The sequence below is a fragment of the Cololabis saira genome, chromosome 16, assembly GCF_033807715.1.
Source record: "Cololabis saira isolate AMF1-May2022 chromosome 16, fColSai1.1, whole genome shotgun sequence".
Lineage (NCBI taxonomy): Eukaryota > Metazoa > Chordata > Actinopteri > Beloniformes > Belonidae > Cololabis > Cololabis saira.
In genome coordinates this window covers 37226866-37241427 of record NC_084602.1, presented here as the reverse complement: position 1 = coordinate 37241427, position 14562 = coordinate 37226866, and the positions used below count along the sequence as shown (strand labels likewise).

Sequence of the window (14562 nt, the reverse complement as noted above, 5' to 3'; positions counted from 1 at the left end):
GTAATGCTTTATAACTGTTTAAGTTTTAAAGAGAAAGCCAGGCCAACCATTTTCCACAAACTGAACTTAAAGTAAATGTCAGGTTTGCATTATGATCTTCAGTTTCATACAAGTACAAATATTTTGCCACAAACTGAATAGTTTCTCTCATGTATGATTTGACTTTTTCCTTTTCCAGAAATTTAGCAACTAAAATTTAATAAATTGAATAAAAGTAAATAAATAAATACAATTTTACATCATAACAAAGATTGATTCATGCTCACCGTATAAGTTTAAGAGGAGATTTATTTTTGTTAAGAAGGTTATTTTGGTAATTCAGGGTTCATTATTTTATAAATATATTCTTTATATTCTGATGTAAATGATGTAAAAAAAACATGGCGGACATTTCTCATTTTTAGCGAATAAAATCAATATTTTGAGTTAGTTTCTGCATAAAAATGCATTTTGATTACATTTCTAGTGAGAAATATATATTTTACTTTCATAATATTCACTCAGTGAATGTACATAATCACTTGCTTGCCCGTTGTTGCGAAGTCTTTTCAAACCTCGCCAGAATAAAGGCTGATTTATGGTTCCGCGTTACACCAATGCAGAGACCACGCCGTAGGCTCTGCATTGGTGTAACGCGGAACCATAAATCAGCTCCCGAGCCGGCAGGCGGTTCTCATCCCGAAAACATCGGAGCAAATTTCTTAACAGGTTTATTTGGATAAACTGAGCCCAGGTTGGGGATCTTAACGGTTACTTTTACGCCTGAAAAAATATTAAAACTTAATAAAGTGTCATATTAACAGCGCTACAGCTGAAATTAAAACAGCTTTTATCTCTGGGCTTCCTGATATGGTGTGACGTTTGTGCAAACGTAACTACGCAGTCGCTTACGTACCCGAACGTAAACCACGCAGTGACGTAGCAAGTGGTGTCCCACTCCCTAGGGAACATTACAAGGGCCCTACTCATTTTTAGGGTGAAGTGGTAGAAAGTAGGGGGTGTATTGAGATTGGCCCTTAGTCCCATAAAAACCAGCATTTGACAGAAAAGCAGAAGTGAAAACCATTTGCTGCGACTAACATTTGGCTGCTTCCAGATGAAAGTCTCCACAGGCGGCAACGCTGTAAGAATAAACACTTTGAGATGAAAGGTCACCCAGCTACCAGTTAAAGAAAAGCAAAAGGACCAAACTTCACTTTCTACAATCCTCAAAACTCCTCTGAACTCTTCCGTTTGATATTTCATCATAAATCAAATTCAAGCTCAAACCTTCACTTGATTCATGTCAGTTCTCTCAGAATCGATACTGGATTGTTTTAGTTACCGCAGGAAAGCCAGACTACTGAGCAGTCTCTTACAGGCCTGTGTTGAAAACATCGATTTTCCAATTCTAAATGATTCTCATATTAATTCCTAAAAATTGATTCATTTGTCTAAAGATCGATTTTTTTTTCATCATTACAATTTTTGGTATTTTTTTGTTTATGCCCAAAAAAGGAATGTTTTGTTGGACACCAGAATAACTAGTGCCATGTTTTTGCCTTTAAATATGTTTAAAGGTATGAAAACATTAAAGTTTTCAGTTATAATTGCATACATTGTCTATATTTCATTACTTTATATACTGTCTTGGGGTTAAATTAGCATAAAATGCTAAAAGCCAAATTCTCAAAAATTAAACCGAAATAGAACGAAAATGGGAAAAATAAAAACGGAATGTGGGAAAAAATAAAACCGAATTCATCCGTCTCTGTTTGCTGTCCTGGATCTGTTTGGTAATTCTGACCCATGATGTTTCTGAAAGCAGTTCTATCAGCATTCTGGGAGCTGATTGGTCCTTACAGCATCATTAGCTGCAATACTTGCTGTTTAATCTCAATATTATACTAGTAGTAATATGTTGCACAACTACAGTCATATAATTCATGCAACAGCTCAAAAAACAGTTTTAATAACACTAACCCAAATCAATATCGGATCGAATCAAATCTTTATAATCAATTCTGAATCTTAAGGATGGGAATCTAATCGATTCTTGACATTTGAATGGATCCCCAGCCCTGGTGTCTTAAGGACACGTCCAATCTGTTCTTTATTCTAGTAATGACTGAAGTGACATGGATTTGTGAACTGTCCATCATTTCTGCATGGCTGTGAAGTTTCATTAGAAACATCAATAATCCAGATGAGTCTTTATTATTCTGAATAATAACAACCTTCAGCCCGACGCAAAACCACACGCTGAAGAGTTCAGCTGATAAAAATCTAACTGAAAAACAGTTACATGACCAATCAAAGGTTTGGACACACTTTGTTTTTCCTTTTAATGGGAACGTGTGTCCAAACTAGACTTGTAGGTCTCTGATAACTGAGAGTCCGTTCCACACCAAGGTGACAGAATCTGGTGATCAGCAGTTCTTCCTCTGGTTAATGTACAGTTTTGTAAACTATTTGTATTTTGATTTGATTTATTTTTTGGTGCATCTGCATGTGTCTGTATTTAATTACAGTTTTGTGTTTATATTTATCTCGGTTTAGGGGTCTTGACTACCAGTCTAGTCCAAACGTTGGACTGGTAGTCTACGTTATGTGACACATATATCAGAAAAAGCAAGTTAAATAGTTTGGAAGCTGAAAACAAGTGTGCCTAAATATCCCAAAATACCCAATTTGGAAAGTTTGGCTAAAATAAAAATTATTCTTCAAAAACCTTTCTGAAAACTCCAGAAAGAAGTTAAATCTTGGTACATTATATAGCCAGATGTTATAGACTACGTTTACATGCAGTCAAAATTCTGGTTATTGCTAATATTCCAGTTACTGAAACATTCGGAATATTCCGTGTACATGGCTTCTTCTTCCTGTATCCAAATTCAAAACAAATGCTGCTTCTTTTCGCTCACATTCTTTTAAATCTCACTATCCCGGTACTTTCTACCGCCTACAAATGCAGAAATGTTCATATCCTTCATTACATTTATGAAGTGATTAGTCTCCTCCTGGTCTTGTGTTTCTCCATGTTTATAAGAACTTCCTGGACTAAAAAGACCAGGATTCCTTGTGAACAGAGCATGTGCAGAAAACAAATTCCTGTTCCGTTTGATGGGGATATTCCGTTTGGTGTTTACATGACCCAATATTCAGGTTTTAAAAGGATTAACCCAGGGCTCATATTCGGGTTTTTAAAAACCGGAATATGAGCAAATTCGGGTTATTCAAAGGGGTTATTGGTGTTTACATGGCCGTGCAAATTCGAGTTATTGCCAATATTCGGGTTTTAAAAGGATTATTGATGCATGGAAACGCAGTCATTGACGCGTGAATTCAAGAAGGAGTTTTTCTCAGTGGTGCATTGGCGTCGCTAACGTGTTCCCTCTCCACAGGGTCAGCTGTCCCAGGCTCTGAACGGCCTGTCAGACCGGGCCACCGAGGCCAAGGAGTTCCTGGTCCAGCTGCGGAACATGGTGCAGCACATTCAGGTAAAACACCCACGGAAACGCTCCTGATCGCAGCCACCCACATCTGTCTACACCGGGGTCAACCCGCGGCTCTAGAGCGCCGCCCTAGTGGCTTATTCCTTTTTTCTCTTTCCATTTCCTTTTTAATCTCGACATTTCAACTTTTTTTTCGATATTTTGACTTTTTCTCGACATTTTGACTTTTCTCAACATTACGACTTTTTTCTCAACATTTCAACTTTTTTCTCAACGTTTCGACTTTTTCCCCGAAATTTTGACTATTTCCTCGACATTTCAACTTTTTTTGACATTTTGACTTTTTTCCTCGAAATTTCTACTTTTTTCTCGGCATTTCGACTTTTTTATCAACATTTCGACTTTTTTCTCGAGATTGTACTTCAAAATTAATCTCGACAATATGGCTCTTTGAACATGTTGGGTTGCCGACCCCTGCTCTACATGGTCCTTGATGGAAATGTGTTGCAAAGCCGTCGTCTCCTGCTGTGAACCCAGTCTGTCCTCCCGCTGAAATAAGAAGACAATAATGTCCTGGACCAGCTCTCTGTCCGGCCACACGGTGCAGAGGACTACCGTTATATTTTCAAAGGCTTCTCTGATGGCTGGAGAGCCTGCAGAGATGCTCCGTACATCAACCATCGTACAGAACTGTATGAAACAATAAGTGCTTTCACATTCAGCTGGATAAATTCAGAGGAATAAACTGTCATGTCAGTTAGAGCGGAGATGGTTGACTGACAGCAGAACACTCCTCTGCTGTCGCTATGACAAGGATTTAAATGGAACTGACAATATCCCTGCTGAGGCCTGATATACTGTATACAACAGGGCTAAATTTAGATCCTTGTGTGCAGACAGTTGTCGTGAGCTTAATGGGGTGATTAGAGGAGGTAGGTGGGATTAAATGCCCCCGTTGATAATCGTCACACAGCGAGACCCGGAGACATGAGTGTTGAAAAGCCTGACTGAGAGGAGGAGGAGGGAACATTTAGGGTTGAGTAATACTTTTTTAATCCCTGGTGGGGGGTTGTTGCAGCGTGAGGAAAAATAAAATAAAAACAGAATAAAGATTAGTCAACAAACGGCTTAAATGCTTAAGGTGTGGCAGTTGTACGTTAAAATCCACATAAATGTCACATTCAGCATCGGCATCCCACACTACAAATTTACAAGCAAAACACTGCACATTTACAATCAAGACTGCACATTTACAAGCAAGACACTGCACGTTTACAAGCAAAACACTGCAAATTTACAAGCAAAACACTGCAAATTTACAAACAAGACACTGCACATTTACAAGCAAGACTCTGCACATTTACAATCAAGACTCTGCTCATTTACTAGCAAGAAATTGCACATTTACAAAGAAGAAACTGCACATTTACGAACAAGACACTGTACATTTATGAACAAGAAACTGCACATTTACGAACAAGACACTGCACATTTACAAACAAGACACTGCACATTTACAAACAAGACACTGCACATTTACAAGCAAGACACTACACGTTTATGAACAAGACACTGCACATTTACAAACAAAAAACTGCACATTTAAAAGCAAAAAACTGCACATTTACAAGCAAGACACTGCACATTTACAAACAAAAAACTGCACATTTACAAACAAAAAACTGCACATTTACAAGCAAGACACTGTACGTTTACAAACAAGACTCTGCACATTTACAAGCAAGACACTGCACATTTACAAACAAGACACTGCACATTCACAAGTAAGACACTGCACATTTACAAACAAGACACTGCACATTCACAAGTAAGACACTGCACATTTACAAGCAAGACACTGCACATTTAGAAACAAGACTCTGCACATTTACAAGCAAGACACTGCACATTTACAAACAAGACACTGCACATTCACAAGTAAGACACTGCACATTTACAAGCAAGACACTGCACATTTAGAAACAAGACTCTGCACATTTACAAGCAAGACACTGCACATTTACAAACAAAAAACTGCACATTTACAAGCAAGACACTGTACGTTTACAAACAAGACTCTGCACATTTACAAGCAAGACACTGCACATTTAAAAGCAAGACTCTGCACATTTACAAACAAGACTCTGCACATTTACAAGCAAGACACTGCACATTTAAAAGCAAGACACTGCACATTTACAAACAAGACACTGCACATTTACAAACAAGACACTGCACATTCACAAGCAAGACACTGCACATTTACAAACAAAAATCTGCACATTTACAAGCAAGACACTGTACGTTTACAAACAGGACTCTGCACATTTACAAGCAAGACACTGTGCATTAAAATCAACAATTGCCTAACCAGGAAGAGAAAAAAAATTCAATCAAGTGTAAAATAAACTGTATGAATTGTATGAATGAACTGTATGAATTTTAAAAGTGTAAATTCTATAAGGACTTTCAGAACTAAAACACAGCATCAGCATAATAAACATACTGATTTCACCATTAATGTTCTATGGGAAAAATAACGTATCTTCCGTACAACAAGGCGCATTTAAAAGCCTTTCAAAAATCAGCAGTGGACCCGATAATCCGTGGCGCCTTATATATGAATCTTGTTGTGCTTACTGAGCTCGATCCAGTTTTATTTGGTACACTGTGCTCAAAAATCAGTCAAAATGTTTTAGCGCGACTTTGGTAGCAACGCCGCTGCTCGGCTTGTTCGATGTCAGACACAATAAAGTCAGTCCTTGATTGGATACGGGTTTAAACATCAGACAACGTTAGATAACTAATTATGTAGCGCTGCAAACAACCATCATCCAACACCTACAGTAGTCCATGTTACCAAGTACTCGAGTTGTGAAAATAAATCAGGGGGGATGGTGGATTTTATCATATAATAATAGCAGTGACCAAAACACCTGCAGAAATACTGCAGGAATGACATAGCAGCAGTTAAATGCAGCCTTCTGTAAGCTTTAAATATCCACTGGGCTTACATCAAATACATCAAAACACAACAATAAAAAACACTTTTCTGAACTTATCAATATGACTCTGTCCTTCACAGGATAAGTAAAATGGATCACTGCAAAAACTCACAATCTTAACAAGAATATTTGTCCTATTTCTAGTTAAAATGTCTCATTTTAGTAAAAAAAAATCTCATTACACTTAAAACAAGACTCATCACTGGAAAAAAACCACAATTTTCACCTGTTTCAAATAGATTTTCACTTGAAATAAGTAGAAAAATCTGCCAGTGGAACAAGATTTTTTTGCTTGTAATAAGAAGATAAATCTTGTCCCACTGGCAGATTTTCCGACTTATTTCAAGTGAAAATTTACTTGAAACAGGTGAAAATTGTCAAATAAGTTATTTTTCTAAAACCACATTCATTGATGAAATGACATAAGGGATGGAAAGGGGGGATGGCAGTTTTACAGGGGGATGATTTGGACCGTTTTTATTTCAGGGGAGGATGCCATCCCCCCTCATCCCCCCTCACCCCCCCTCAACTCCAGTACTGATGTTACCTTATTGTAATTAGATGTCAACGTTTTTAGCATAAACCCAATTTTCCAATCTATATCTAACCCAGTTATAATCAAATGCTGCTTGCGGATAGTTGGCGCCGATGCCGGTTGAGGGACTTTGATATCTAGATATCAGAAGTTCTGCATACTTCCCGTCTGTGGTTGTTTTATTGTCTGTTGTGTGATTATGATTTTGATTATTCAGCCTCTGTGTGCATTCTCCGGTCCTGCAGGAAAACGGCGTGGAGTTTGAGGCGTGCTTGGTGGCGCAGTGTGACGCTCTCATCGACGCCCTGAACCGACGCAAGGCCCAGCTGCTGGCCCAGGTGAACAAGGAGCACGAGCACAAGCTGAAGGTGAGCAGGCGTGACTGCATTTACTTCCTGGAGAACATTGGCAAATACCGTATTTTCTGGACTATAAGCCGCACCTGCATACAAGCCGCACCCGCTCTATTTAAAAAAAAAGATATGCAAGCCGCAGATACAGGACTGTCTCAGAAAATTAGAATATTGTGATAAAGTTCTTTATTTTCTGTAATGCAATTAAAAAAACTAAAATGTCATATATTCTGGATTCATTACAAATCAACTGAAATATTGCAAGCCTTTTATTATTTTAATATTGCTGATTATGGCTTACAGTTTAAGATTAAGATTCCCAGAATATTCAAATTTTTTGAGATAAGATATTTGAGTTTTCTTAAGCTATAAGCCATGATCAGCAATATTAAAATAATAAAAGGCTTGCAATATTTCAGTTGATTTGTAATGAATCCAGAATGTATGACATTTTTGCATTACAGAAAATAAAGGACTTTATCACAATATTCTAATTTTCTGAGACAGTCCTGTATATATGTTGTTAGATTAGATATTTACTACATGTACAGAAGGATTTTAAACTGTAAATGATGTACATGTTTGTACCTAAATAGATCCTTTCCTAACAGTGTCTTTTAACACGGCAGCAACTTTGCTGATTAAAACAGGACAGAACCAAGAGAAAATAACCGGTATTTATTTATCTATTTATCTGTTTGAAATCTGCTTCTACTTCTATCTGCTAAAGAAGAAGTAGTGTATTCTTCTTTGCATTTATTTTGTCTTAGTTTTGATTCTAATTCCGGTTAGAGCGCCCCGAGCGGTGGAAGAAAAATCCACAGAATAGAATAACCTTTGTATAAGCTGCATGGTTGAAAACCTATGAAAAAAGTAGCGGCTTATAGTCCAGAAAATACGGTAATCATTCTTAAAAAGTGTCTTTCCTGAACTTTCCTGGACTGGCAGCCCATTTATTTGGAATTGGCTGGGAGAGGCTAGATAGGTCTGTGTTGACACAATGCCAGTGAGGAAAAGATACCAGCACCCATCTTAGAGAAGCTATTGATGCAAACTATTTTAAGTAAAAGCCATAATTATAATATCTGCAGCAATTTCAACACTTATTTTGTGGTCTCCAGTTCTGGGAACTGGAGACTGGACCCGGACCGTGAGGTTTGGTGTCTCGCCGGTGATAAATACTCAAATGTCAGACAAATGTGCAAAGATTGGTCCCCAGATTCTGGGTTTTAGTTCTCACATTCTGGGTTTTGGTTCTCATATTTTGGGAACTATCACTTTTAGATCTTTTACATTTAATTGCTGCATTATTTAAAAGCTTTGGAGGCTTCTCCTGCTCACCAACAAGTTTACCTCAAGGGGAAATCAGCTGGGAATCCGCTGGAAAGGGCTGGATAGGAAGACGTGCAGAAATGATGGATGGATGAATGATTTCAACATGAATTTAGCTTCTTTCATGCCACATGAGTTACAGTTGTGGAGCTGGGCTAACATTTGACACACTGCCTGATAAAAACAAGTTGAAAATTGTGATTGATGGACGAGTATTCGCTGTAAATTAGATTTTGAATCGTGAGAGAACAACAGAAACCGGCGCCTCACTAGTGTCTAAGGTAATCTGATTACCGGCTGACGCTGAAGCAAATCTTCTTAAAACGACTGATAGACACGCAGTTATTGTTGGAATATAACATTTTTATCTGATAAATAACATGCAAAACGGCTTGAATGTTCTCCACTGCACTGATCGTCCATCGTAAAGATCATAACTGACCTCAGTTCTGTCCAGTTTTAGATGTGTGTATTCTTTGAAGCATCTTCGTCGCCCTGAGATACGAGAGGGAAGGGGGAGAGATTCTGGGTTTTGATTCATAGATTCTGGGTTTTAGTTCCCGGATTCTGGTTCTCAAATTCTGGGATTTTGGTCCCCAGATTAAAGGTTTTGGTTCTCAGAATCTGGATTTTGGTTCCCAGATTCTGAGTTTTGTTTCTTAGATTTTGAATTTTGGTTCTTAGATTCTGAGTTTTTGTTCTTAGATCTTGAGTTTTGATAGATTCTGGGTTTTGGTTCCCAGATTCTAGTTCTCAAATTCTGGGATTTTGGTCCCCAGATTCAAGGTTTTGGTTCTCAGATTCTGGTTCTCAGATTCTGGGTTTTGGTTCTCATATTTTGGGAACTAGCTCTTTTAGATCTTTTACATTTAAGTGCTGCAACATTTAAAAGCTTTGGAGGCTTCTCCTGCTCACCAACAAGTTTCCCCGTCAGCTGGGACTCAGCCTGAGAGGGAGGAGGGAGAGAAGCAGCGTTTGTGCTGAACTGCTTCCAATTTCATGCTTGGATGCCGTGCAGAATCAAAGTTTCACACGTGTATGTGGGTGGAGGAAAATGGCACTATGCATGTCAACATGTGCACAGACGCCCACGCTCTTCTGTCCTCCTCATGTGTGATTGATTTATGTGTGGAGCGTTTGAAAGGAGCCGGTTCTGAACGAGCAGCCGGCTGGAACCGGCCCGGTACTTGTTCCTGGTTCCAGTCCATCTCCACACACTCATGTTCATATTTTAATAATGATCACAGTCACTGGATTACCTGACATTTGTGTTTTTTTGGAGGAAAAATATAATGACTGGAGTTATAACCAGGGCTGCACATAAGTGGGCCGCCAGAGCGCATGCGCCGTCAAAATCCACAGTGCGCTGTCAATCTTGTGCTGCGAAGCGCTTTTGCGTACCAACAGCTGGGGCTCATATTATTGGTTGTGGCCAGACCAGAATACTATTAAAAAATCTATTGGGAGAGCTTTTCCCCAGAACTGCCACTCAAAGTTGGTACTGACCAATCACAGCGCGTCCTTACTCCCCCTCCATGCTCGTTGCGGCAGTGGGTTGGGCAGGAAGAGAGGTAAGGATCAGCTTTACTGAACAAACCCTGACACGTCTCGTCAAAATATCCAAGAAGCAAGCGCCATTAAGTAATTATTTTGGCGTTCCACCACCACCAACTACAAGGAGACGCCAAACTGAACCACTACCCGTGGATAGAAACAGAAAACGTGTGTTCGCCGAGAAGTGGCTGCATGATTTTACGCGGCGACGTGTGCCGTACGTTCGTGGTCCCGCGTATCCTACCCCGTAAGCTCTGCGTTGGTGCAACGCGGAACCATAAATCAGCCATTGTCCGTCACCGCGTGCAGCAGTTTCCTGCACCAACAAGACGCTGCTCTCTGATTATGGCTCACAGTTTATGAAAACCCCAAATAAAAAATAAATTAGAGAATATTTTATGAAATCAATAAACAATTCCATCATCAAAATTATAACAAATAAAGGTTCAACATATCTTGCTTTGCATGTACAGTAAGACTAGGTAATATATTAGTTTCACCTTTTAAGTTATTATTATTGAAATAGATTAACTTTTACACCATATTCTAGTTGAATTATTGAAATAGATTAACTTTTACACCATATTCTAGTTTTCTGGCATTTCTGGCAATTTCTGGCATTTATCCTGATAACGATAAAAATGATGATAAAAAAAATACCAATTCAACTCCATCTTTTTAACTATAAATCTATCTCGCTCTCAGATCCGACATGTTTGTTACACAAAAACGTCATCAACGGGTTTTTTCTTTCTTTCTTTCTTTCTTTCTTTCTTTCTTTCTTTCTTTCTTTCTTTCTTTCTTTCTTTCTTTCTTTCTTTCTTTCTTTCTTTCTTTCTTTCTTTCTTTCTTTCTTTCTTTCTTTCTTTCTTTCTTTCTTTCTTTCTTTCTTTCTTTCAGGCTCATTTCCTTCCTTCCTTCCTTCCTTCCTTCCTTCCTTCCTTCCTTCCTTCCTTCCTTCCTTCCTTCCTTCCTTCCTTCCTTCTGCGTGGATTTAACGCAGAACCATAAATCAGGTTTTACACAGAAACGTCATCAAAGGGAATTTATCCTTTTTACCGGGAGATGAATATTTTTGACGGTAAATCGTGAACGGTAAAATATCACCCATTCCTACTTCCAACCCAGAAGAATCTGGATGTGTTGAATGCAGATTCGGTTGCATCTCAACATTAATCACGAGATGCACATTTCACCTCTCCGGGTCGAATACTTATAATCTGCTGCTTGAGTTTGTGTTTTTGCACGGGTTGATTCCATCACAGGTGACGGAGCCGTCGACCTGACGCTCTTCTACTTTATTGACAAAGGTCGTCCTGCAGCTGAGAGAGACGCGTTGAAACCAGTACTCAAGTTGTAAAAAATATCAGGGGGGATGGTGGATTTTATCATATGGGGACAGATAATTTGTGCTGATTACAAATAATATAATATATTACAAATAATAGCAGTGACCAAAACACCTGCAGAAATACTGCAGGAATGACATAGCAGCAGTTAAATGCAGCCTTCTGTAAGCTTTAAATATCCACTGGGCTTACATCAAATACATCAAAACACAACAATAAAAACACTTTTCTGAACTTATCAATATGACTCTGTCCTTCACAGGATAAGCAACATGGATCACTGCAAAAACTCACAATCTTAACAAGAATATTTGTCTTATTTCTAGTTAAAAAAAATCTCATTACACTTAAAACAAGACTCATCACTGGAAAAAACAACAGAAAACTAAGAAAACTAACTTGTTATTTGACAATTTTCACCTGTTTCAAGTAGATTTTCAATTGAAATAAGTAGAAAAATCTGCCAGTGGAACAAGATTTTTTTGCTTGTAATGAGAAGATAAATCTTGTCCCACTGGCAGATTTTTCTACTTATTTCAAGTGAAAATTTACTTGAAACAGGTGAAAATTGTCAAATAAGTTATTTTTCTGGTGTTATTTTTCTGGTGATGACTCTAAATGTTGAAATATCAGTAAAACCACATTCATTGATGAAATGACATAAGGGATGGAAAGGGGGGATGGCAGTTTTACAGGGGGATGATTTGGACCATTTTTATTTCAGGGGGGATGCCACCCCCCCTCATCCCCCCTCAACTCCAGTACTGGTTGAAACCCAACGCTGTCGCCATGGCGACACACTGAGCTTGCTATCTGGAGGCTGCGGGGGCGAGGAGTACAGTAGTCCTTCACATCAGTCCGGTTCATATTTTCATGCATCAGGAGGACCCGATGCATTTGTGTAAAGAGACGGCAGAGGAGGAGAGAGTGGTTTTAATGGAGGCCTGTCGGTACAAAAGCTGCTCTCCGACGCCCACGCAGCCGTCGCTTCATCGCCTGGAAATGAAAAACCGCCACACGGGAGCCAAACAGTTCCCCGACAAAAAGGATGATTACCATGTAGAGTAGAGCGCCGGTGTGGGAAAGGAAAGTGCTCCATTATTCAGTTACCGAACCTCCTTATCGAGAGAGGAGGAAGGAATCAGGAGGGCGAGGCCCAGCCGGTCATCAGGTCCCCGTCTTTAGGTCCACTAAAGTCTGCAGAACATGTTCTGCTGGTTCTGGACCACTCTGGTGTGTGTTGACATAACGCCAACGAGGAAAAGATACCAGCACCATCTTAGAGAAGCTATTGATGCAAACTATTTTGTTTATTAGTTTATTTGTAAGGATCCCCATTAGCTATGCCCTTAAACACAGCTCGTCTTACTGGGGTCCACATTAAAAACAATACATTTAAAACATACAGTTAAAATCAAGACATAAAGAAAGAAAACTAAATAACATGACAAATGTAAATGAATGAATGAATGAAGTTTATTCAGTCATGACAACACAAAACACAACACCAAAAAAAAACATTGTGCACAGCATTAACATTTCACACAAAACCAAAAATGTGTTGAACAATGACTGAAAAGGCATAGGCTGCAGCAAAATGCTTATAAAAGCCTATCCTATAGTACCAACTTTCTTTTTGTGGCTACCGACCTCCAGAAAAACAAAAAGAGAATAGAAAAGCAAAGAAACAACAGAAAAGCATAGAGACATTTACAGATAGTCAATTGCACTTATAAGCTTCAAAAATAGCTTTACAAACCATTTTCTTAAAAACCAAAAGAGAATGACATGTTTTTAAATTTATGTTGGCATCATTCCAGAATTTAACTCCAGTAATGGAGATTTTTTTCATACCTTTTTTAGCTTTTGTGTACAGTAAAATCGCAGACACCTCTAAGTTATACGGAGTCTCCTGAATTGAAAAGAACCTCTGTATTGTATTGTATTGTATTGTAAATCATTATCTTAAAGGAGCATGAGGCAGGATTTATGAAAAAAATTCGTATACGTTTTAATTTTTCTAGTAATAATGTCAGATGAAGCGTTCCAAACCAAAAAGAATGATTCCTCTAGTATATCTCTCCTTTGCCTTGAACAGGCTGTGTGCTGCAAAATGTGCTGCAATTCGGTCCCGAATTTCAAGTACAGAAACGATTCAAATTCACAAACTCAAAACGAGGTACAAAAAGAGGAACGTGGTGCAAATGAAAAAACGTGCTGCAAAATACAAAGACAAATGCAGCATCATCAAACGCTGCAAATAGAGAAACGATGCAAAGCACAAAACGATATAAAACAAAATAAGGTATATAAATATAGTCAGATAAAAATCACATTACCGTTCCCGCTGTATGTTTAAACCATGGATGTAAACACTGTGGTTCAGTCAGCAGCGCCCCCTGCAGGTTTGGAGACTTCCGGTTGCAGTGACCGGTTATGAAGCGTTTTTCTTTTGAAGATGGTTTCTTGTTTTATATCGTTTTGTGCTTTGCATCGTTTCTGTATTTGCAGCGCGTTTGATGATGCTGCATTTGTAAAACCTTCCATATTGAAAACAGAAGTGCATTCATTATCTCCTCAACTTTTAACAATTTCAGACAGAAGTGCAGCTGTTTATACTGGTGTTATATGGACACTGGAGAACAAGACTTTGTTCTGAACCAGCTGGAGTTTATTTATTTATTTTAAGTCCACCACGTAAAAGTCCTAATTATAATATCTGCAGTAATTTCAACACTTATTTCGTGGTCTCCAGTTCTGGGAACTGGAGTCTGGACCCGGACCGTGAAGCTTGGTGACTGACCAGTGATAAATACTCAAATGTCAGACAAATGTGCAAAGATCAGAACATTGTAAACACAGTCTGCACCACTTAGCCGGTTAAACGTTAAATTAAACGGACTGAACCAGCATGACTTGTTTATGAAGGGGGGTAAAGGAGACGGATTCTAGGGGCCCATGATTGAGGGGGGCCCAGAGAGGCCCCCAATAATGATGATT

General features: G+C 38.7%; 1 protein-coding gene across 2 annotated transcripts in view; it reads left to right on the top strand.

Annotated features, from left to right (window-relative positions):
* Positions 1-14562, top strand: part of trim9 (tripartite motif containing 9) — a 94875-nt gene that overhangs the window by 36274 nt on the left and 44039 nt on the right. For both annotated transcript variants that reach the window (XM_061743787.1, XM_061743786.1), the window contains exons 2-3: positions 3384-3479; positions 7220-7342. In XM_061743787.1, the coding sequence (XP_061599771.1) occupies positions 3384-3479; positions 7220-7342 (219 nt within the window). The remainder of the gene's footprint in view (positions 1-3383; positions 3480-7219; positions 7343-14562) is intronic.